The sequence below is a fragment of the Gekko japonicus genome, unplaced genomic scaffold, assembly GCF_001447785.1.
Source record: "Gekko japonicus isolate JY-2015 unplaced genomic scaffold, Gekko_japonicus_V1.1 scaffold843, whole genome shotgun sequence".
NCBI classification, from domain to species: Eukaryota; Metazoa; Chordata; class Lepidosauria; order Squamata; family Gekkonidae; genus Gekko; species Gekko japonicus.
In genome coordinates, this window is record NW_015160236.1 from 371,140 (window position 1) to 392,623 (window position 21,484).

At 41.9% G+C, this 21,484-nt stretch overlaps 1 protein-coding gene across 1 annotated transcript in view; it reads left to right on the forward strand.

Moving 5' to 3' along the window:
* Window positions 1-21,484, forward strand: part of FGD4 (FYVE, RhoGEF and PH domain containing 4) — a 54,468-nt gene that overhangs the window by 17,157 nt on the left and 15,827 nt on the right. Inside the window, exons 5-10 of the mRNA XM_015412866.1 lie at window positions 605-750; window positions 5,494-5,650; window positions 11,092-11,230; window positions 13,916-13,974; window positions 15,635-15,781; window positions 19,003-19,175. Coding sequence (XP_015268352.1) covers window positions 605-750; window positions 5,494-5,650; window positions 11,092-11,230; window positions 13,916-13,974; window positions 15,635-15,781; window positions 19,003-19,175 — 821 coding nt within the window. The remainder of the gene's footprint in view (window positions 1-604; window positions 751-5,493; window positions 5,651-11,091; window positions 11,231-13,915; window positions 13,975-15,634; window positions 15,782-19,002; window positions 19,176-21,484) is intronic.

A 21,484-nucleotide genomic window follows, 5' to 3' on the forward strand; every position in this document is an offset into this window, starting at 1 on the left:
GAAGGTGTGGATTTTTTCCAGGTACCACCAGTACTGGTGGCTGGGGTTTTTTTGCCCAGTCCTGGTGACTGCTATCCCTCCTGCACCACCAGAGGGATTTCAGGGGCTTTTGAAAATCACCTATTGCTATAGTGCATTAATGCTATAGGGATACATCAATTATCAATTTTTTTGAAAACCTGAAAAAGCCCTCTGGTGGTATGGTATGGGAGGAAATGTTTGCTTTGGGGGACTGTGGGAAGGAAAGTATAGGGAAAACAGCCATGTGGATGCACCATGTCTGTTGCAATTGCCTCTACAGTCAAAACAGGAACGAGAGCCACATGGAGAAATGTTGCCATGTAGAAGTACCCTCTCATTACTCTCCTGCCCTTAATTCATTTGTTGCCTCTAATTTTTTTCCAGCTCTAGTTAGTTTCCTCTGGTTAGTTTTGAAATGGATCCCTGTTTCTCAACCTACTCTGCATCCTTTGTTTATAAGCCCTGCCTAGGGAATCCTTGCATTTTTAAAAAGCTTTGATTCCTGTTGTGCTCTCTTCTCATGTGTTTGTGGACATTAGGATTGCATGTTTTTGAGCCTGACTCTCTTTTTTGTCCATTGCAGGTATTCTATAGTAGACTGATGGACGAAGCTAACAGGGGTTCATTCCCTGCAGAAGTTGTTAATAAAATATTTTCCAACATTTCATCCATAAATCAATTCCACAACCAATTTTTGTTGCCAGAGCTGGAGAAAAGAATGCAAGAATGGTAAGTATTGTTGTGAATTACTGGAGGATAGTAGTTTGTGTGAGGCAACCTGAATATCATCTGACACGCCTATAAGAAAGTCTTACGGTACAGTGGCTACATTCACATAGAATGACAAACTGGTCGGTCAGTACGGGAACAAGGCACCCCTGTTTGCAAAATACCCTGGTTTGCAACAGACCATAGTTTGTCATTTTGTAAACATTTATGTAAGATCTGGGATTCTGGTTTCTAAGTAAGGAAATAAACTATAGCGGGGAAAGTAGAACTCTTCAATTCCAAGCCATGTACAACCTCAAGGGCTTTCTAGGTTGTCTCAGTATTGATAAGTGGCACTGTCTGAAAATCACCAAAAAGACATAGGATTTAACCTGTGTTAAACTGGAGCCATCCATATGCAGCCATAGTAGCATATAAGCTGAGTGAACTGTAGAATAGATAGAATAGCTACAGATGACTAGGGGGGGGGAAATACAGCTGCTGCCGTCTGACTACTACAATCAGTTTGTTTTAAGAGGCAGATGATTCATTAAAATTGAGTTTGTCAGTTGACTGCTTGGCTTAATGATTGTTCCTGTTTGGTACTGATAGGTACTGAGCATGGCAAAAAACCTACCCATTGATTCTTCCCCAAAAACCCATTTTATCTGAGTACAAGTCCAGCATGTGATGTACAGACTAGAATGTAGTGTTGATGGTATCTGAATGAAATGTTCATTTCATTTTGTACTTCTTTGGCTCATAGCTCATTTGAAAAGCATACTATATAAAATGATTTGTTAAAAAGAAAAAAACAGCCTTATAATTGGAGGAAGTCTGCTGTTTTTAAAATGCATTACCTTGAAGCAGTCATCCGTTACCGGTACATGTCAAATGGCTTTGAAGTTGTTGAGCTGCCTTTGAAATTGTTATAATGCTGAGCAGAATTCAAAGGCAAGATTTCATAGAGGAAAAATGTCACTTTGAAAGGAGAAGCTGGGGTAGATAGACTTTGCATGACTGCTGAGGAATGGCAGCACCTGTTCCCTGGAGTATATTGGCTGAAAAGTGGCAAAGTTATCTTCCTGGACATCATTGTATCTATCCTATTCACAATGTAAAATTATTTCAGTGTTCAATGCAGATATGGAGATTAACCTGCCAAAAACAAGCAAACAAACAAAAACCACTAGCCATTTCCATTCTAATATTTCTTTATAAAGCAAATTAGCAAATGTAGAATGTTTTAGTCGGAATTAGATCATGATCTGCGAATTAGCAAATTTTTAACATTTCATCCAAAGCATTTATTTGCTTTGTGCATCTTCTAGACTTGAAGCATTTTCTTTTCTTTTTTTTCTTTTCTTTTTTTAAATTTTCTGAAACTGCAAGGAAAAACTGGATGGGGAAACTACAAACTATGGGAGAAAGTAAAGCATAACCACTAAAAACCCAAGAGGTGGAGATACTATAATTGTTACATATCTTAGCTTGTAATATTTAAGGTTATATTATTACATTGCAAGTGCCCTATAAAAATCACTTATATACTTCGAGTCCAGGTAATCTGACTTGGTAAGGTTCTAAACAAGAGTCAATTATAAAGTTAAAAGCAAACGTCAGAGAGAATCAGCATCTCATTTTTTATGTCTTCTTTCCCTCAAACGATAGCCTTGCTTAGGGGCAGCTGCCCCAAGTTCCGAGTCTGAGCCTTCTTCAGCAGGTGATTCATCATCACTCCCTTTGTCTTCATCGTCTTCTCCCGCTGGTCCCGATTGCTGCCTCAAAAACTCTCATGCTTTCATAACAGAGTCAATTTTTTCTTTCTTGTCTTTATATTTGAAGAGTAATCCTTCCGGTAGAATCCATTTGTACGAGATGTTATTCTTTTGTAGAAACACTGCCAAGTCTCTGCATTTATTCCTCTTTTTCCTTATTTCAAAGGGAATGCCTTTTAAAACTCTTATCTCATTACTGTTGATTTTAAGGGTAGTTCACTTGTAGCTTTTATTTATTTTATTTTTTTAAATTTATTCAGGGCGGCTTACAAGGGGCATACGCCCATAAATAAAACCAGATAAAACAATAAAATCATGGATAATAACAACAATAACAATAATAAAGTGCTTATTATAACAAGATGGTCTTTTGTGGTTTTGATGGCCTCTTCAGATCCTCCCCATTGGGGTGCCACTGTCCAGCAGATAGTTCAGGCCATTCCCACATTGTCAGTGCCAGGGGGACTTTCAGCCAGTTCTCTGGTGCTTGTTTCAACCAGACTCACTTTTAATGTCGATCATATTGATCTCGCTTTCAAATGTTTAAAGCGCTCGATCTCCACACGCTTGTCCCAGTGTGCGCCTCTTAGTCCCAGTGTGGGAACGCAGTGGCGAGACCTTCGGGGCATTCTGGGTGCCTCAGTCCGCCGGCAACACGCTGGCAGAGAGGCGCCCCATGACTTGGAGCCCTTGGACGGGCCCCTAGGGGGTGCGTACGATCGCACCCCCTCTCAATCCACTGGTTCATGGATCGTGTCCTCGGGAGTGCCCGAGGGACACATCCGCCATTGAGTTGCCAAAACCAGAAGTCCGACCTGAAGCATTTTCTTGTGGTCTTTTTAATTTGACCTTTTTCTGCTAGACCCTTGAATAAGAAGAGACCTGCTGGATCAGACCAGTCGTCCATCTAGTCCAGTATCCCGTTTCACACAGTGGCCAACCAGTTCCTCTGAATAGCCAACAACAGGGCATAGAGGTCAAGGACTTGCCCTGATGTTGCCACCTGGCTCTGGGATTCAGAGGATTAGTGTCTCTGAATGTGGAGGTTCCTTTCAGTCACCATGGCTAGTAGCCACTGATAGACCTATCCTCCATGTATCTATCTAATCTTTTAAAGCTGTTTATTTCTGTGGCCATCATGACATCCTCTGGCAGCAAATTCCACATTTTAATCACTCTGTGTAAAGTAGTATTTCATTTTGCCCGTCCTGAACCTACTGCCTATCAGTTTCATTGGAAGCCATCGAGTCCTAGTATTTTGGGAGAGGGAGAGAAATTTCTCTTTGTCAACTTTCTCCATCCTATGCATAATTTTATAAACCTCTATTATATCTCCTCTTAGTTGTCTCTTTACCTTGGGGTAAGCAGTTGGATGATGGTCTATCTATAATAAACTTCCAAGTGACCCTATGTGGTAATGAGATATATAATTGGTTGCCATGTGTGCATAAGAGGCAGGCAAAGTAAACCAAAATATAAATGTCAGCATTGAGAGACTGATCAATATATCTGATACTTAGCATGGCGAAATGTATAATAATGTATTCTTGTGAAAAATGGTCTTTGACCGCAAATAAACATTCATTCAGTCCACAGAATGGAGCCATGAAAAGACAAGATAGATCTTTCTACAGATCTGAAACACACACCAAAATCTGAAATCTGAAAAACAATATGTCTTTGTGGAGGTCTTAAAACCCCTCTTAAGTAATTGAAGCAGCAACACCTATAGCTTTAAGGAACAAATGCTCTGAGTGGCTATTGCTAGGCAACCACAACAGTATTGCCAACCGTCATGCCTTGGTTTCTGTCAGTAAAAGGCAGAAACCACTGTCCAATCTTTTGTAAACGTGGTGGGGAAGTTTGAGGAGAGGCACCACAGCTATGCTACAAATTTGTGGAGATGTTAAACATCCCCCCCCCAGAGCCCCAGATACCCCAGATCAACTCTCCATTATATCCTATGGAGACCAACAGAGCCAGAAAAGTTCGGGTTTTCCAAAAAAATTCTCGAATCCCATACCAATATTGGGATTCAGGAATATTGGAAAATACTGATATTTTTCGGGTTCAATATACCCAAACCTGAAAAAAAAAATATATTTTTTTGCACACCCCTATTCTGGATGACTCAAGTCAGGCCTGCTTCGGATATAGGCAAACACTTAAGAAACCCTAGGCAACCCGGGTTAGAACGGATAAAAGGAAGTACTTCTTCACCCAAAGAGTGATTAACACATGGAATTCACTGCCACAGGAAGTGGTGGGTGCTACAAGCATGGACGGCTTCAAAAGGGAATTAGATAAGCATATGGAGCAGAGGTCCATCAGTGGCTATTAGCCACAAGGTAAAACCCTAGGCAACAAGTTTGCTTTCCTATGTCAGGTAATTTAATTCTTGGCCAGAGTTACACTTCAATAATTTTAGGCTCGTTAAGCGTATATAGTACACAAGTAAATACTATTAGAGAATGTCTGCTTCCTTTTAACGTTTGATTAAAATGTAATTATTGCATTCTTACTATTGACTAAATCAACAAACATTGTACAATCCATCATTGTTACATGAGCAATCACATGAGTCCATAAACGTTTATTTCCCCCAAAATAAAGAGATCACAGGAAAGTAGCCCCTTCTGAGAAGAAAGCTCTCAATCAGTTCAACTTCCCATATTTATAGGATTTCAACATCATCTCCTAACAGTAGCTAACTGAACAAAGCTTGAGTCCAATGGCACCTTTAAGACCAATGAAGTTTAAGCTTTTTTTGTGCATGATCACTTTTTTAGATACCAATTGTCCCACTTGATAAGGGCACACATCCTTGGCTAACTCATTTCATAATTTCAAACACTATACAAGGCTTTCAAGGAAGGGGGAGAAGAAATGAGATGCTCCCTGCAAGTCCATGCAGGTCCCCCACTTGTAGCACTGTTCTCTAATTGAGTATGTATTATATAGCACTGCTTGTTTTTGCCTTTTTTAGGGACACAAGCCCCAGGATTGGTGATATCCTGCAAAAGTTAGCCCCTTTTCTCAAGATGTATGGGGAATATGTGAAGAATTTTGACAATGCAATGGAACTGGTAAAAACATGGACAGAGCGATCACCTCTGTTCAAATCCATTATTCAAGATATCCAGGTGGGTTGTGTACGTGTGTACAATTTACTATGTTTTTTAGCCTTCGTTTAGTTTTAAGATTTTATGTCGTTGTCTTGGTACAGTGATTCCAGCCATCAAATCTGAGTCTTGGTAGTACATGTAAACCCTCCATGTGGGAGAGGGGGCTTCCTTCTTAGCCTTATATGGATTGAAAGTCTATTCATCCCTGCATGCGCAGGGAACACACTTAACACTAGGCACCGTGCAGCTGTTGCTGGGGGGCGGGGAGCCTGACCTTGCCGGCCCGGCGGCTAGGACCCATGCAGGGCTTGCCGCCATTGCTGCTGGCTGTGGGGGGAACGGGAGGGAGGGAGGGAGAAGCCTTGGAGGGCCGGTGGCTAGAGCCATGGCGGCTGTGGTGGGGGGGGGAGAAACCTTGAAGGGCCGGGGGAGGGGGGAGGCACTGCCACTGGAGGGGGGAGGAGGCAGGAGAAGGCTTGGCGATCTGGCCAGCTGCTCTGGCCTCGCTGCCGCCGCGGGGGGGAGGAGAAAGCTTGGTGGGCCCGACAGCTGGGAGCCGTGCGGGCCTCGCCATTGGTGCCAGGGGGTGGGGGAGAAGGCTTGGCGGGCCTGGTGGGAGCCACACAGGCCTCGCCGTTGGTGCCGGGGAAAGGGGGGGCTTACCTGCAGCTGCTTCCTCCTCCGCATGGAGCTCCCCCCCCCGCGCGAGTACCGTGGGTCCTCCTTCTTGTATTACATAATTTCTAAAACAAACAAGCTAGCTTAGAGTGGACAATGCAGGAAGAAAATGCAGACTGGTCTATGCATCTGTTGAAGTAAGATCTAATATGTGAATGGTTATGCTTGTACCACGGGACTCCTGTTTTATTCAAAAAGTAGGATGTATAGCACTGGTGATGCATAATGTTGCCTCTTCAGTTGCCCTTGAATATGATTTGCAAAATAGCCATATTAACATGCTACATCAGTTATTTCCTGGTATGTAAAAGCCAAGAAGTGATTTGGATTGGGGCTGTTGCACGGAAGAAGATTAACCCTCCCCGCCCCACTGTACATGTGCAGTCACTGTTGGGGCACCCATCTTGTGGAATGACCTGCCTGAGGAGATGAGGAAGGCCCCTACACTTCTACCGTTTTGTAGAATGTGCAAAACAGATGTTCAAGAGGATATTTCCATAAGGGGATTAGAACTAGTGTTGCTGAATCTGGGCTGGGAAATTTCTGGAAATTTGGGGGCAGGTGGAGCCTAAGGAGGGATGTCGAGGTATAATGCCGTAGAGTCCACCTCCCCCCCCCCTCCAGCACACACAGTAATTATTTTCTCTGTAGTCTGGAGATCAGTAGTAATTTCAGGAGATTGCCAGCCCCCACCTGGAGATTGGCAACCCTAATTAGAACTGGTTTTATAAAGGGATTAGAACAGCTCAGGAGGACACTTTTAAAAGGGAATGGACTTGTAGTATATTGCAGTATTTATTGTGTGTATCACCTTGCTTTTACTGCATTAATCCAAGCAATTCACTTTCTGCTTTATGGTGTCATGCTTTAGGCAGCTTTTTGCTTGCATTGTAATCCTGGTACCATTGCATTGTTTATTGGGTGTCTTATGCTGTCCAAATGAAATGTCTTCTATATTCTTCTAAGCCACCTTCAGTCTTGGTGAGAAAAATGGGTTGTAAACTAAGTAAAACAAAATAAAAATAAAGTTTCTCGGTACAAACAGCTCTTCATCCTAACCTCCATTAGTCCCAGTGCGGAGGAGGGGGGAGGACAGGTACACATCATTTAAACGCCCCCCCCCTCCACACATAAGGCCAATGGTGGAGTGCAAAGGAATGATTTCTGTGGGGAAACCAGCATATTTGAAAGAGTTTCGCCATAGCATGTAAATTGACCCTGAGTGGCATCTTCTAAAAAGAATGTGAAGTTCTTCCATGAGTCAACTTTGAAAGAATTCCTGGTGCCCTGAAGACAGCTGTCTGAGATGGATTAAATATTCTAATAGCATACTGTAACGTAAGCAAACTGTTAAGGTCTTTAAGGAATTTGTGTTGCTACAAAAAATTAACTAGTATTTTTACCTTGGATATCAGTTGTGTTGTGAGTATGAGATGGGAAATAAGGAAGCTTGAATGTACTTGTTTTGTGCTGGTAGTGCACTAATGACAAAATGTCTACCTCAGTGACTGTTATTAGTAATGCTTAAAAACGTTAAGAAGTGTTTTTAAGGGAAATGTCAGAAAACTGGCATTTAGAGGTAACTTACGAAGGCAACCAAGTGCATTTGGCTAATGACCAAATTTTATCTTAATTTCTTTTTTTCTACCAGTAAAGAAAAACATTTATAATGAGAGGTTGGTAAAATATCCCAAGTATGCTATGCAGCGCTCACAGTTGGCATTAACTGTTGCAACTCAAGTCCAAACTACAATTTCCAACAAATTTGATCTATTCAACATCAATCCTGTAACACTTTTCCTCCCTCCCCAGCTATCCTGCCAAGTGGAATTGCTTTCTTCCAATTCCAATTCCAATAACCTTTATTGGCATAACAATAGCTTTAAAGAAAAAATAACAGTACAAGTCAGCCCATATGCCAACAAACAGAAACCATCAAAGTATAGCGATTTGTATCATTGTAAATAATAATAATAATAATAATAATAATAATAATAATAATAATAATAATAATAATAATAATAATAATAATAATAATAATACAAAGTGATAAAAGTTTGGAACAGTAATCTCGAGTAATTAAAACAGTTACAGTAAGAAACTTATCTATCTGAACCGGAATCACAGATACACCTTCTCTCTCTCCTTATCTCACCGCCTCCTTTCCTCTTCCCTCTTTTCTTTTTCTCTTTTTCTCGGTCCAGGAATTGTTTTCTTAAGGATGGATTCCCATGATCATATTGTTCCTGCATTACTAACCTGATAATTTAGGGTTCATGATTTGTTGATAACCTGATAATTTAAGGTTCATGATCTGTTGAGGGCCAGACTAAACATGATGACCGTGAAGGGAATATCCTATGTGTTTTTTAAGACTTTAGAAACAGTCAAGGTAAACCCAGTTTTGTCTGGGCAATGGGGAAGGGGTTGTTCTCTCTCCCCCCTTGCATTTTCCTGATGCAGCTTCACCATGATCACCCCAGCCATTGATGATCCTGTGGGGAAACATGTAGGCAGACCATACAGGCACCTTTCCCCTGTGAAGCAAATGGTAAATTGGGGAGGAGGAGAGAGAAGAGGGCAATTTCCTTTGGGGAAAATTGTGTTTCAGTTTTTAAAAACCATTCCCCCCACGCCACAGTCTCAGTCTCACTCTCTGCAACTGCCCCCCCCCCCAGCAGTGTAAATAGCCCTTTGTGGATCTTTGGACCTGGAGGTCACAAATTACCTTCTTCACCATGTAATTCTGTGCTGGAATTTCAGTTCGTCATTTAAGTCTGATAATAATAACAACTATTGTATGGCATCGTGTGTAGAATAACCAGGAGAGCCTAAGATTGTCTGACTGCTGTAACGTACTCTACGCAGGGCTGCCCTTGAGTCCGATCCGGAAATTACAACTTGTCCAGAATGCAGTGGCACGGGTCCTTAGAGGGACCCCATCAATAGCACATATTCAACCAGTGCTTCACCAGTTGCACTGGCTCCAAGTTGAGTACCAGATCAGTGTCCCACCGCGGGCTCCTCCGCGGCCTCACTGGCCGCTGCGGCAGGACTGGCGTCGCCAGCGCCGGGCTCCCCATGTACCCCAGGCGACAGAGCTCCCGGGGTGACAGGTTCAGCGGACGACGGAGGCGATGGACCCCGGGGCATGGGAGATCCAGGAGACTCACGAGACTCCAACCCCCTCCCTCCACGACCACAGAAACGCAGGGGAAACCAGGAAGAGAAGGGGCTGGAGGACGGGTCTGGCATGGACACCGTTCCTTGGCCACTGACTCGGGGGGGCAGTTGGAGGGTCCCAGCCTTACCCCTCAGAATTGAAGATGCCGAAGTAGCGGGCGTCGCTCCCTTCGTCCTGGCTGGAAGTAGACACTCCCCTGCACATCCCCGCTCAAGGCTAGAGACACGGGGGTATACAGGGAGGCGGGACCAAAAGGGGAAGCACCAAGGGAGTGGGGCACACGGTGATGGACAGGTGGAAGCGGCAATAGGCTCAGGAATAACAGAAAGGGGTGTGTCCCCAAGGGAGGGGACTGCAGATAAAAGGAAGGAAGCGGAAGAATGCCGTGGGAGGATTTCAGAGACGATCGCCCAGTCAGAACAGAGAGAAGCAGGAGAGGCAATCGTTCTGAGGAAGGTGTCTGGGGCGTGATGCAACACCCAGCCCTTCCACATCTGAGGCATTTGTTTCCTTCTTAAGCCTTCCCCCAACACAGCGACTGGATTCCAAGGGCCTGGGGGCAACCCCAAGCACGACAATCAGGTTTGAGGTTTTGGTACTGATGTTCAAGGTCCTAAAAGGACCGGTGTATCAAAGAGACTGCCTCTCCTAGTATATCCTCCTAAAAGCATTATGCTCTGGAGATAAAAACCTCCTGGTAATCCCTGGGCTGAAGGATATCCAATTGTCGTCAACCAGAGCCGGGGGCTTTTCAGCCCTGGTGCTGTCCTGGTGGAACTCTCTGCCTAATGACACCCGTGCCCTGCAGGACCTGAAACAGTTCTGCAGGGCCTGTAAGACAATACAAAGTTTTAGTGTTATGCCCCGCTAGGTGGTGAGCTAGGCTTATTTTTAAGGCAAGAGACATTTCAGGTGTGGTTTTGCCATTGCCTGGCTCTGTGTCACGACCCCGCTTGTTCTTGGAGGTTGCACTACAAATACTAGCCAAGGCCGACCCTGTTTAGCTTCCGAGATCAGATGAGATCGGGCTATCCCTGGGCTATCCAGGTCATTTAAGTCTGAGCAAAGTAGCAAAGCAGAGAGACAAGGGCTTGAGACAGGATTATCAGATAGGGAGGGGAATGCTAAATTGTACAGCAAGTGCTTCCCTTGGTGCCAGTAAATACTCCTAACTGCACAGTGATTTATTTTTTCATTGAAAAATAAAATAATTGAGTCATTTTCATAATCTGGTTAATGTTTGAATTGTATAATCAAAATGACAATTTTAAAGTTCTGTTTTAATTAAATTATTGTACGTTATTCCTTCATTGTGTTTCTCTGGTATTACCATTATTTACAAATGGGAACTACAAACAGTAGATTAATCTATGTTAATTGCTAACAGAAAGGGTTTTTAATGATTTAATAAAGCCGCTTGTTTCAACTGGGGATTTTATTTAATTAAAAAGTTTCATTTCTTAGTATTACTTGCAGACTTTAAGCTTAGGTACATTTTTTTTAGAAAAAAGGTAGACAGGGTATAGCATTAGCAGAAAGAGAGAGAGAGAGCATAAAATATTTCTAGTATCATTAAGCTTTTTTTTACCCCCATTAGAAACAAAAAGCCTGTGGAAACCTGACCTTGCAGCATCACATGCTAGAACCCGTGCAACGCATTCCCCGATATGAGATGCTCTTGAAGGACTACCTAAGAAAATTGCCTCCCGACTCCCCAGACTGGAAGGATGCTGAAAGTAAATACATGTTTGTTTGTTTGTTTGTTTGTTTGTGTGGGATATATGTTCAGTATTGTGAAAGCACTGTAACAAAAGGAGTCATTAATGTTTCAGATTCAAGGTTGGGTAGGGGCAGGGAGAACACTGTTTCACAGCAGTTACCTTTTTAATATTCTGTTCTGTGCAGTAGTTAAATGTCTATGGAAAAATGTTCCTTTTGTTGAGAGTTTTCTGGGCAAACAAACATATAAGTGGTATTTTCAGCCTTGGTTTTCTGCAAAGGGTTGCAGATTCTGAACACAGATCACATGATTAGAAATGTCTTTTATCCTCTTTTCCTGTTTGGCATTAGAAAAGGTATGTGTGTGTGGGGAGGGGTCTTCTCCTGTGATCTCTGTGGAAACAGCGTTCTCTAAGCAAAGTCCTTGTGCATGCCTTAGAACCAAGGAATTATTTTCTGTCTTTTTAACACTTAAGAACAGACCAAAGAGGCATCTAGTCCAGCACCCAATTCTCACAGTGGCCAGCCAGCTGCTCTCCGGATAGGCCTCGGGCAGGGCAGAGGGGCAACAGCCTGGTGCTGCTCCCTGGTAACTGGTGTTCAAAAACATACTGCCTTTGACCATGGAGGTTCCATTTAGCCGTCCTAACTAACAGGTATTAATAGGACTGTGTTCCGTGGACTGATCAAATCTCCTTTTAAAGCCACCTGAATTGGGGGGGGGGATCACTGTATCTTACAACAGTAAGCTTCATAAGTTATGTTATATGAATTGGTTTGTCCTGAATCTACTGCCCAACAGCTTCATGGGGTGACCCTGAATTCTAGCATTATGAAAGGAGAAGAAAATGCTTTCCCAAGTAGCTTACATCTGGAAAGGAATAGGTCCGTCTGTAAACCATGCACATTCAGAATTTTTTTCTCCAGGAAGGTAACTCCAACATTTCCCATATAATTGGTAAAATTATTTCATGGACCCTATGATTCTGCTACAATCAATCATAGTTTTTTTTTTAACCATAATATTTTATTAGATTTTAATTCAGAACATAACAAATAAATACAGGTTCTCAAACAACATTTTAACAATTTTTCGTATCTATGTCAGTGTGTATACAGACTTCCAATTTGACTTACTCAAATACTGATAGAAGTTTGCTAGCTTATCAATAACAATGAGTATTGTGCTGCACTAATCGCTTTCCAATCAAAAGACTCAAAGGTTAACTTATCCACAATTGGATACCATTTACCAGTTGGGTTCATTAGTTCACATGTTGAGCTGGCCTGTTAAATGGAACTCTAGATGGCATGCATTTGTTACTTTTACTGTGGGGTTGTTTCCTAAACTCAGTGAATGTCTTCTTATTTCCCTAAAAGCTTCATACCCAGCACAGTTAATTTGTTAAAATAAATTTTGCTTGTGTAATACGTTTTGTATTGGTATTTATTTTCCCATGTATGAAAAAGATGGGCTTAGCTGTGGTTTTTTATAAAGGAGGCTGTAGCTGACAAATCATATCTCCAATCCTGGAAAAGAGTTCTGTTGAGAGGGTGTGTTCGTTTGTTTGTTTTGTACACTTTCATTCAACAAAGGATATTACCTAGGGTTGCCAACCTCCAGGTGGTCAAAAAAAACCCGGGAAGCCTAGCAGCACAAAGATACCAAATATGCAATTTCTGCTAGGAAAACACCATCAAAAATTGCTCAAAATATATAAACTCTATTTCACAATTTATCTCTATATCACAATTTACAATTTTATAGTTGGTGGTGTCACAACATCAAAATAAGTGCATACTGTTAACTGTAAACAAGGCATAGAATACAATGTTCCCTCCTTCAAAGATAAATGTTAGTCCATATAGTCCGTTCAGCTTGGTAGGAACCCAATTTCAACAATTTCCAAGTATGCGGCCGGCAAACTGAAGAAGTTAATGGAAACGACTCCTTTAAGTATCTGGAATGGGCATTTTTGCGAAGGCTGCTTTCGAACATGCTCTGTGAATGTGGACTCCTCCTACCAAGCTGAACGGACTATATGGACTAATATTTATCTTTGAAGGGGGGAGCATTGTATTCTATGCCTTGTTTATAGTTACAGTATGCACTTTTTTGATGTTGGGTGACACCACCAACTTTAAAATTGTAAATTGTGATATAGAGATAAATTGTGAAATAGAGTTTATATATTTTTGGCAATTTTTGATGGTGTGTTCCTAGTGGAATTTGCATATTTGGAACCTCCAGGTGGTGGCTGGAGGTCTCCTGGGAATAAATCGGATCTCCAGGCAACAGAGATCAGTTCTCTTGGAGAAAGTGGCTGCTTTGGATGGTCAACTCTATAACATTAATACCCCGTTGAAGCCCCTCCCTGTGTCCTGCCCTCCTCAGGCTTCACACCTTAAAATCTCCAGGTATTTCCCAACCCAGAGCTGGCAACCCTTGATATTACTTGACCCACATCTTCATTGCACTGAGAGGCTAACCTACCTATATCAACATAGTGAGTAGACTCAGAGTATCAGATTCAGATAATTCAAGGGAACTCATTGGTTCCAGTCATGCAGGCTTCCTTACATGTAATCTTTTTAAAAAAAAACACCAAATTTTACGTATTTACATACTGCCATTTGAATTCGAAATTAACTTATTGTAGGGCTGGCAACTTATCTTTGTTGGGATTTTTTTTCTCCTACAGAATCCTTGGAAATAATATCCACAGCAGCAAGTCACTCCAACAGTGCCATCCGAAAAATGGTGAGCAGCTTTTGTGGGGATTTTCTCCTTTGCATAATCTTCTTGTCAAAGCATTGTTCATATTTTAATTGGAATTCATACAAAATTGACCGCATATACCATCCAGAGTAGGAAAGATTTACATTTGTTAACCGTGCTATTTGCTGTCACTGAACTGTCTTGAAAGAATTAGAGACTCTAAATGGTAAAGCCATTTCAGGTATCAAGTAGAAGAGTAACCCATTTAAAGACAGTTCATTGATCATGCATTTAAATTAATACACATGCATATATTTGCATATGGATAGAACAGTGTAGTTTTGTAGAAGGCACACTACTACTTTGTGTTTTTTTTTAAGAAGATGAATGTATGGGTGGTAGGCATCTCTGAAAATGCATTCTTTCTTGGAGATGTAGGGTGGCCTGATTAGGTGATTCCTCTCATCTGAAGGCTGGACTCTTCCGACTACCCATCTCCCCCAGTGGAGGAATCCCCACAGTTCGTTTCCTCTCCTGACTTGGATAGCAGGCTTTTGGTGAAGCTGTATTTTTTTTGAAAGTGCCCTCAAGCTAGATCCGGGTAGTCAGCCGTGTTGGTCTGAAGTGGTAGAACAAATTTAGAGTCCAGTGGCACCTTTAAGACCAACAAAGGTTTATTCAAGGTGTGAGCTTTCGTGTGCAAGGCACACTTATTCATACATTGGAATGGTAGGTAAAGTTAGAACTTATAGACAGGGACAACAGCAAATTAACATGTAATGTGATGATGTTTAAGATATGCAAGTAAAGGTAAAGGTTTCCCTTGCTCGAAAGCCAGTCGAATCTGACTCTAGGGGGCGGTGCTCATCTCCGTTTCCAAGCCAAAGAGCCAGCACGGTCCAAAGGCTTTTCCATGGTCATGTGGCCAGCATGACTAAACGCTGAGGAGCAAGGAACGCTGTTACCTTCCTACTGAAGCGGTACCTATTTATCTACTTGCAATGTCTTGCTTTCGAACTGCTAGGTTGGCAGCAGCTGGGGCCAGAGACAGGAGCTCACTCTGTCACGGGGCACTAAGGTCTCGAATGTCCGAGCTACCAACCTTCCGGTCTGCAGCTCAACCTCTGAGCCACCGTGGCCCCTTGAAGATAGGCAAAGTCAGAGCTAAATAACAAGCTAAGGTTATAAGGTCAACAGTTATAAAGCAATAAACATGTCATAATAGCAGATAAATGTCTAAAGGTATTATTTCTGATTTTGGGATTTCATCCCTCATCTGTTGGGATACAGCTGCTCTAGAAATTGAGAGCCCTGCTTGGTTGATCCAAAGGTATATAACCAATCTAAGCAATTCAGTATTGCAGCCAGACTATCATGTGATTTAAGTGTTCTGCTAAAGAAGGTTTGTTGTCACTGACTGAATAAAATACGTCAGTATCTCAATACAAATGATGGTTTGAAAATATTTATTCATCTCTTTTTCTCCCAACACACACACACACACACAAGCAAAATCACCTTGCATTGGCTGAACCAAGTGAACAGTTGGTTTGTAACAATGCTGTCAATGGTTTTCACAGTTATCTGCTTATGATTTTTCTTTAAAAAGCTATTGCTTTATTCTTCATGGTTTTGTTAACTTTGTTAAAAGTGATCATAAGTAGCCTCATTGATATTTTTTGTTTTTGTTTTGATCGACCAGGAAAATTTAAAGAAGATGTGGGAAGTTTATGAAATGTTAGGAGAAGAGGAAGACATTGTCAATCCTTCGAACGAACTCATCAAAGAAGGACAGATCCTTAAACTTGCTGCTCGTAATACATCTGCTCAAGAGAGATACCTCTTTTTAGTAAGTATTATCTCTGACATCATTTATCCTAATTGTGTAATAAAATTCTTAAACAGCTGCCGTTCTTCTCTCTGGTATCTTCCATTCCAGGAGCCTAGGGGTAGACATAGTTCTCGCTCCTCGAAAATCAAAGTTTGAAGATCATCGATGCAAATCTAGTGTTCCCTTACTTAGGCATCACAAAGCCAAGTTTAACGTTACATTTGCATCAGTGGAAAATCAAACTCCCTTTTAACCAGGGTTTCCAAATCCAAACTCTGATTAAGACTGGAGCCTTGGTTAGTATTGACAAGTACCTTAAAAAGGTTAGTCAAGAATAGAAGAGGGCCAACTCTAAAAATCTAATTATAAAACATACAAAAATATACATGTATTTATTCAACATAAATTAAAATAACAAACAAGGGCCCATTCCTACCTCACATACAAATATAAAAACATACAAGGGCTAATTAGATAGACCTAATGCGTTTCGGCCTTTACAGGCCTTCCTCAGAGGTCTAATACAGACAGAACAATTAGATTTTTAGAGTTGGCCCTCTTCTATTCTTGACTACCCTTTTTTAGGTTCTGAATTCTAGGTTTAGGTTCAGTCTTTCCCCCCTTTTTTCTTCTTAGTATTGACCAGTGTCAGTACAAATACAGCCCTAAATCACAGTATAAGCCAGGGGTTTCCAACCTTTTTTAACCTGCAGGCACCTTTGGAATTCTGGCAGAGTGTGATGGGCGCAACAACAGAATGAGTGCTATAAAATGGCTGCCGCTTGGCCCTCCCCACTTTCTATAAACAGCAAGTACTGGGGAATACGTTTGCAGGTACCATGGTGCCCTCAGGCACCCTGTTTGGGACCCCTGGTGTAAGCCAGTAAAGGAAAGCAGGATGGGGTTCATGCCAGAGAGAGAGAGAAGGGAATGTGCATGTTTCTTTGGCTGGCTTTCAGTTTGGAAACGGTGGCTTGCAGGTGCAAAACTGGCTTCTTTGAGAAGACCAGGGAGGCAGGACTGACCCTGCTCCGCTTCCTGTGCCACTGCTGCGCATGACCCTTGTTATCACACTTTCCCCAATTGATCTTTCTTTCCTCTAAATGAAATGAGACTCAAAAAGACTGATTAAGTACCGTCTGGGTTGCTGAATAGATGCAGACTTCATTAGCGAAGCACAGGAATGACTTTTTAGTCAGTGGTAGATTCCCCCACCCCCCAGCCTGAGTGAGCAGGGGAGTATATATTTACATTTCAGTCCTGCCCTTCATCCTCCTCCTCCCATTTCATGCGGTAGAATCGTGCATACTTAAAACGGCAACAAGAAAAAAGTCACTTTTTCCCCATATAAGCTTTAGATGACACAGATGTAGCTTAAACCATCAAACTGATCCTTTGAAATCCTTGTATGTACTTAATCTGCACTCTCAGCATAATCCATAATGATTTCTTCTTTGCAAGCCATTTTATAGTATACCCTAGAGATAAAAAGCAGAGCCGCAGTCAAGATGACTACTGAATTTCTGGACTCTTAAATAACCTTAATAGGTTAGTGTAGTATCTATGTAATAGCATTTAAATGAGTTGCTTTTGGTGTTAAGAATAACTGAAATAGGTAGACTTCGTTATCAGGCATTTCAATTCAGTAAGGAAAACCTAGTGATCTGATTTTCTAGTCAGCATTTTTTCACAAGGATTTACTGCAGCTGCTGTTTATAAGAACACTTTGCTAGCTGAGGACGCTCCTGCTCTGTTCTTTTAACCATGGTTTGGTGTTTGCCGCCATTTATTTATTTATTCATTCATTCAATTTATACCCCGCCCTCCCTGCCGAAGCAGGCTCAGGGCGGCTTACATAACAAGTCAAGACACATAAAATAACAATTACAAAACAGTCATAAAAAATCCAAACTATCGTAAAGTGCTAGTGACAACAAAATTAATAGTAGTAGTATTGTATAGAGATGGTGGAAACAATCATGATGGAATATTCAAGTGGGATCAAATCTGTGTTGATGAGCAGCTCATCTTGATCTGTTTATGCGGGAGGCACAGGCTGCTGATGGTAGTCCAGGGGAATAGGGCCTTATCACAGTTCAGTCATTAGATGCAGCTCCTTGAGTGAAGGCCTGGTGGAAGAGCTCCATCTTGTAGGCCCTGCAGGACCCTGATGTCTTCTGGGAGCTCATTCCACCAGTACGGAGCTGCCACTGAGAAGGCTCTGGACCTGGTTGTGGCCAGCCTGGCATCTTTGGGACCCGGGAGGGCCAGTCAGTTTTGAGACCCTGAACACAGTGCTGTCTGGGGAACATGTGGGGAAAGGCAGTCCCTCAGGTGATGCATATGTGTACAAGACTACATAGTTCAAATAAAGCTGAGCAGATCTGATGCAGGGCATTGTGTAGAACAGGGACTGTTGGCAAAGCGGCAGTGAGGGTAGCAGCATGGATCTTCATGTGGCTAGGGGAGTTGCCTAGAGTTACCTGTGCATATTTCTGTCTGTGTCTTGCTACAAATTAAGTGCCTTAAGACTTTTTTAGAATGCAGTCCTCAGTAATGTACCTGTGCAGTGAAATTACAGAGGGGCCACAGACATATAGTAGAGCATGTGCTTTGCAGACAGAATGTCCCAGGTTCGATATGCGGCATTTCCAGTTAAACAGGTCAAGTAGTGGATAACTTGAAATGTGTACCTTGAGATCCTGGATAACAGCTGCCAGGCAGAGTAGCAGTCCTGAGCTATAAAGACTGATGGTCTGACTTGTATAAGGCAATTCCATGTGTTTATGTGCTCACCCATCTTTGTAATTCAAAGTATGTGCCTTTTTAAGGACCTTTCTGCATAAGGAGTTCCTTGTGCAACAGATGAGCATTTTACATCTGTGTGTTTTGTATACCGTTCTTCAAGGCTGCTCCCCTGTTGATTGTAGCATTTTCCTTGCACTTAAAAATGCTACCTAATATGTTGTGCACAAATGTGCAATTTTGATCTCCAGCGTGTTTTTTTATATTACAAGAAGACAGTGAGAAGCAATTTTGGGACGGGTGATTGAAAGGAAAGGGAAGAGAACTTAAACCATGGTTGGGTAAATGCTGTGGGATGTTTGTCTTATAAAGCACACATTCTAGTGATGTTTTATAAGATGATCATCAGTCATTCACCAGCATATAACTCACTGGCAACCTTGCGTTGTTTTTGTGATAACTAACGCCAGTGGGTGTATCTTGTGTTTTTGCAGTTCAACAACATTTTGCTATACTGTGTCCCCAAATTCAGTTTAGTGGGATCTAAGTTTGCAGTTCGGACCAGAGTTGGCATTGATGGCATGAAGATTGTGGAAACTCACAATGAAGAATACCCACATACGTTTCAGGTGTCTGGGAAAGAACGAACTTTGGAACTGCAGGCCAGGTAAGAGACATGAGAGTTTGAGATTTAGGGTATAGTACTAGCAAAGGTACAATAGGGATATATTGGTTTTGCATATGAAATGCATGGATTCTCTGCCTACTCAGTGATGATTAAAGGTGTAGATATGGACACTTCATTGGACTGAACCTTGTTGTTGGATAAAGGCTCAAAAAGCTGTGTGTTCCAAACCCTATTATCCTTCTAGCTATGGTGAACCTTGACCAGACAGAAAAGTGCACTTGTATGAAACTGCCATGTAGTAGCTCTTGATGATGCTTGCATATTAGCTACATGGGGGAAGTCAGAATTCAGTTTTCTGGATGACTGTCAAATCTGACTTGTGGTTGGGTGTGTATTGGGTTGGAGCAGTGACGATGGTAGGCGTTCTCTTTTGAGTTGCCAGTGCTGAGAGAAGATCAGAGGGCAGAGAGAGATCCTAGAATTTTGTGATGCCTAGGAATCAGTGTAAGCATTCAAATAAAACCTTTTGACTTAGTTTTAGTTGTGTCTGTGTTTTAATATGTCAGGTTTCTCGTTTCTTTTTCACCTGCTTGTTTTGATGGTAACCTGCTTTGAGTAATGAGCTCATGATGTTGTAGAAATGTAGTAAATAAAAAAGTGTAGACTGAAGAATGGTCTGGATTTGGGTAATAAGCTGTTTTGTACAGTTTAGGATAGTTGTTGTTTTCTGACAATAAACATTTTATAGTGATTGCTGAATTCTTCTCAACAAGGTAGGCTGGTAGAAGTTTGTCTGTATTTTGTGAGTGGTATCTGTAGAGCACTCCACTTTGTAGTGAGCATGCATTAAAGTTCAGCATTAGTGTTGTCACCCTTGCTAGCTGTGTGGCCTGGGTGACTCTGTCTTTGTTGCACACTGGTGCTTAGTTGCCCTGAGTCTTGTGAGAGGACAGTGTTAGCCTCTGTCAGGGGAACTTTCTCTCTCTCATGTTATCTTCAAAGCCTGGGTTGTTTCTTCCCCCCACTGGAAGCCAAGTGTGACATGGCCTGGCTCATCCAAGTGTTTGAGATAGCTTAATTAATCATTCTTTGACTCGCAGCCAGCAGTTAGGGTATAAGATGTGTAGTTTCAGTCATGCCTGGGGTCTCGAGGTCTGGCTAAGTTTTGCTGAGTGTGCTCGAGGCTATCCATCTGATAGTTAACCTGCCTCTTCTGTAACTTTGATGTGTTATTTAAAGATCTCTTTGTAAGTAAACCTGGATCTCTCATATCATTTATTTGGGAACTTTTGAAAACCTATGGAGCCCCTAGCCAGGGTCCATAATACTAGCCTAACCTACCACTCCCAAAAACACCTAGCCATGATATGCATAACCTTCATATATGAAACATATATCTTCCGCAGCCTATAAAAATTGCATTAGGTCTGATGTTAAAATTTTGTTTGCCCAAAGGATTTCCTTTACCAGAAGAATGTGCATTTGTTTACCTCCCAGTGACCACTAGAGTGCACATTAATGACTGTGGTTATTATGGTGCATTTCATTATACAGAAGGCTTCTTCCTGTTGCTCTTATATAGGGGCTACTTCAACTCTGTTGACGTCTGATTAGATCGATCAGATTAACCATTCCATCTTCCATACCTACCTGGAAAACAGCCCTCAAAAGGTCCCATAAAAGATACTACCCCACAGTATTTACTCATTTAGAAAAATGTTGTGCTACCTCTACAGAGCCCTTAACATGGCATCTCACAAATAAAACAGTGCAATAAATCACTTTTGAGTGTCAAATCTCCATTTGTCAGTTATCTGATAAAGGGAGCTTTGACACTTTAAACCTCATAACTCGGAAATGTTGTTGGTCTCTGATGTGCTACTGAATTAAAATATTGACAGGTAACTTTAAATTGCCCATGGTAAGGAAAAGTGACAGACACAATTCAGTAGCAGCTGTCCTGTGTTCCTGTGTTTGGTGTAGTGGTTAAGTGCCTGGGATTGTATGTTAGTGGGTCTGCTGGTGTGAATGTAGTGGTGTGCTGTTATGGTGGCTGAATGCAGTGTTGGGTGTGATTGTCGGGGCTTTAGTTAGTTAGATGGTTAATACCCCTGACATGATCAGTTAGGAATTGTTTTTTTCTTGCATGGATAGCACTTATATTTTAACTAGCAGATGTGAAATTTGTTTACTTGCAGTAGCTGGATTGATTGTGACCTTGTTATTGGTTGGCGGCCTGAAGCATAGCGGAGCCTGCCAGCTGATTAATGTACGGGCAACAAATTCCTGTACAAATGCTCTTGGGGAGCAAGGTGTGGAGCGAAGGGTGCAGAGAAATAGAGCGGCTC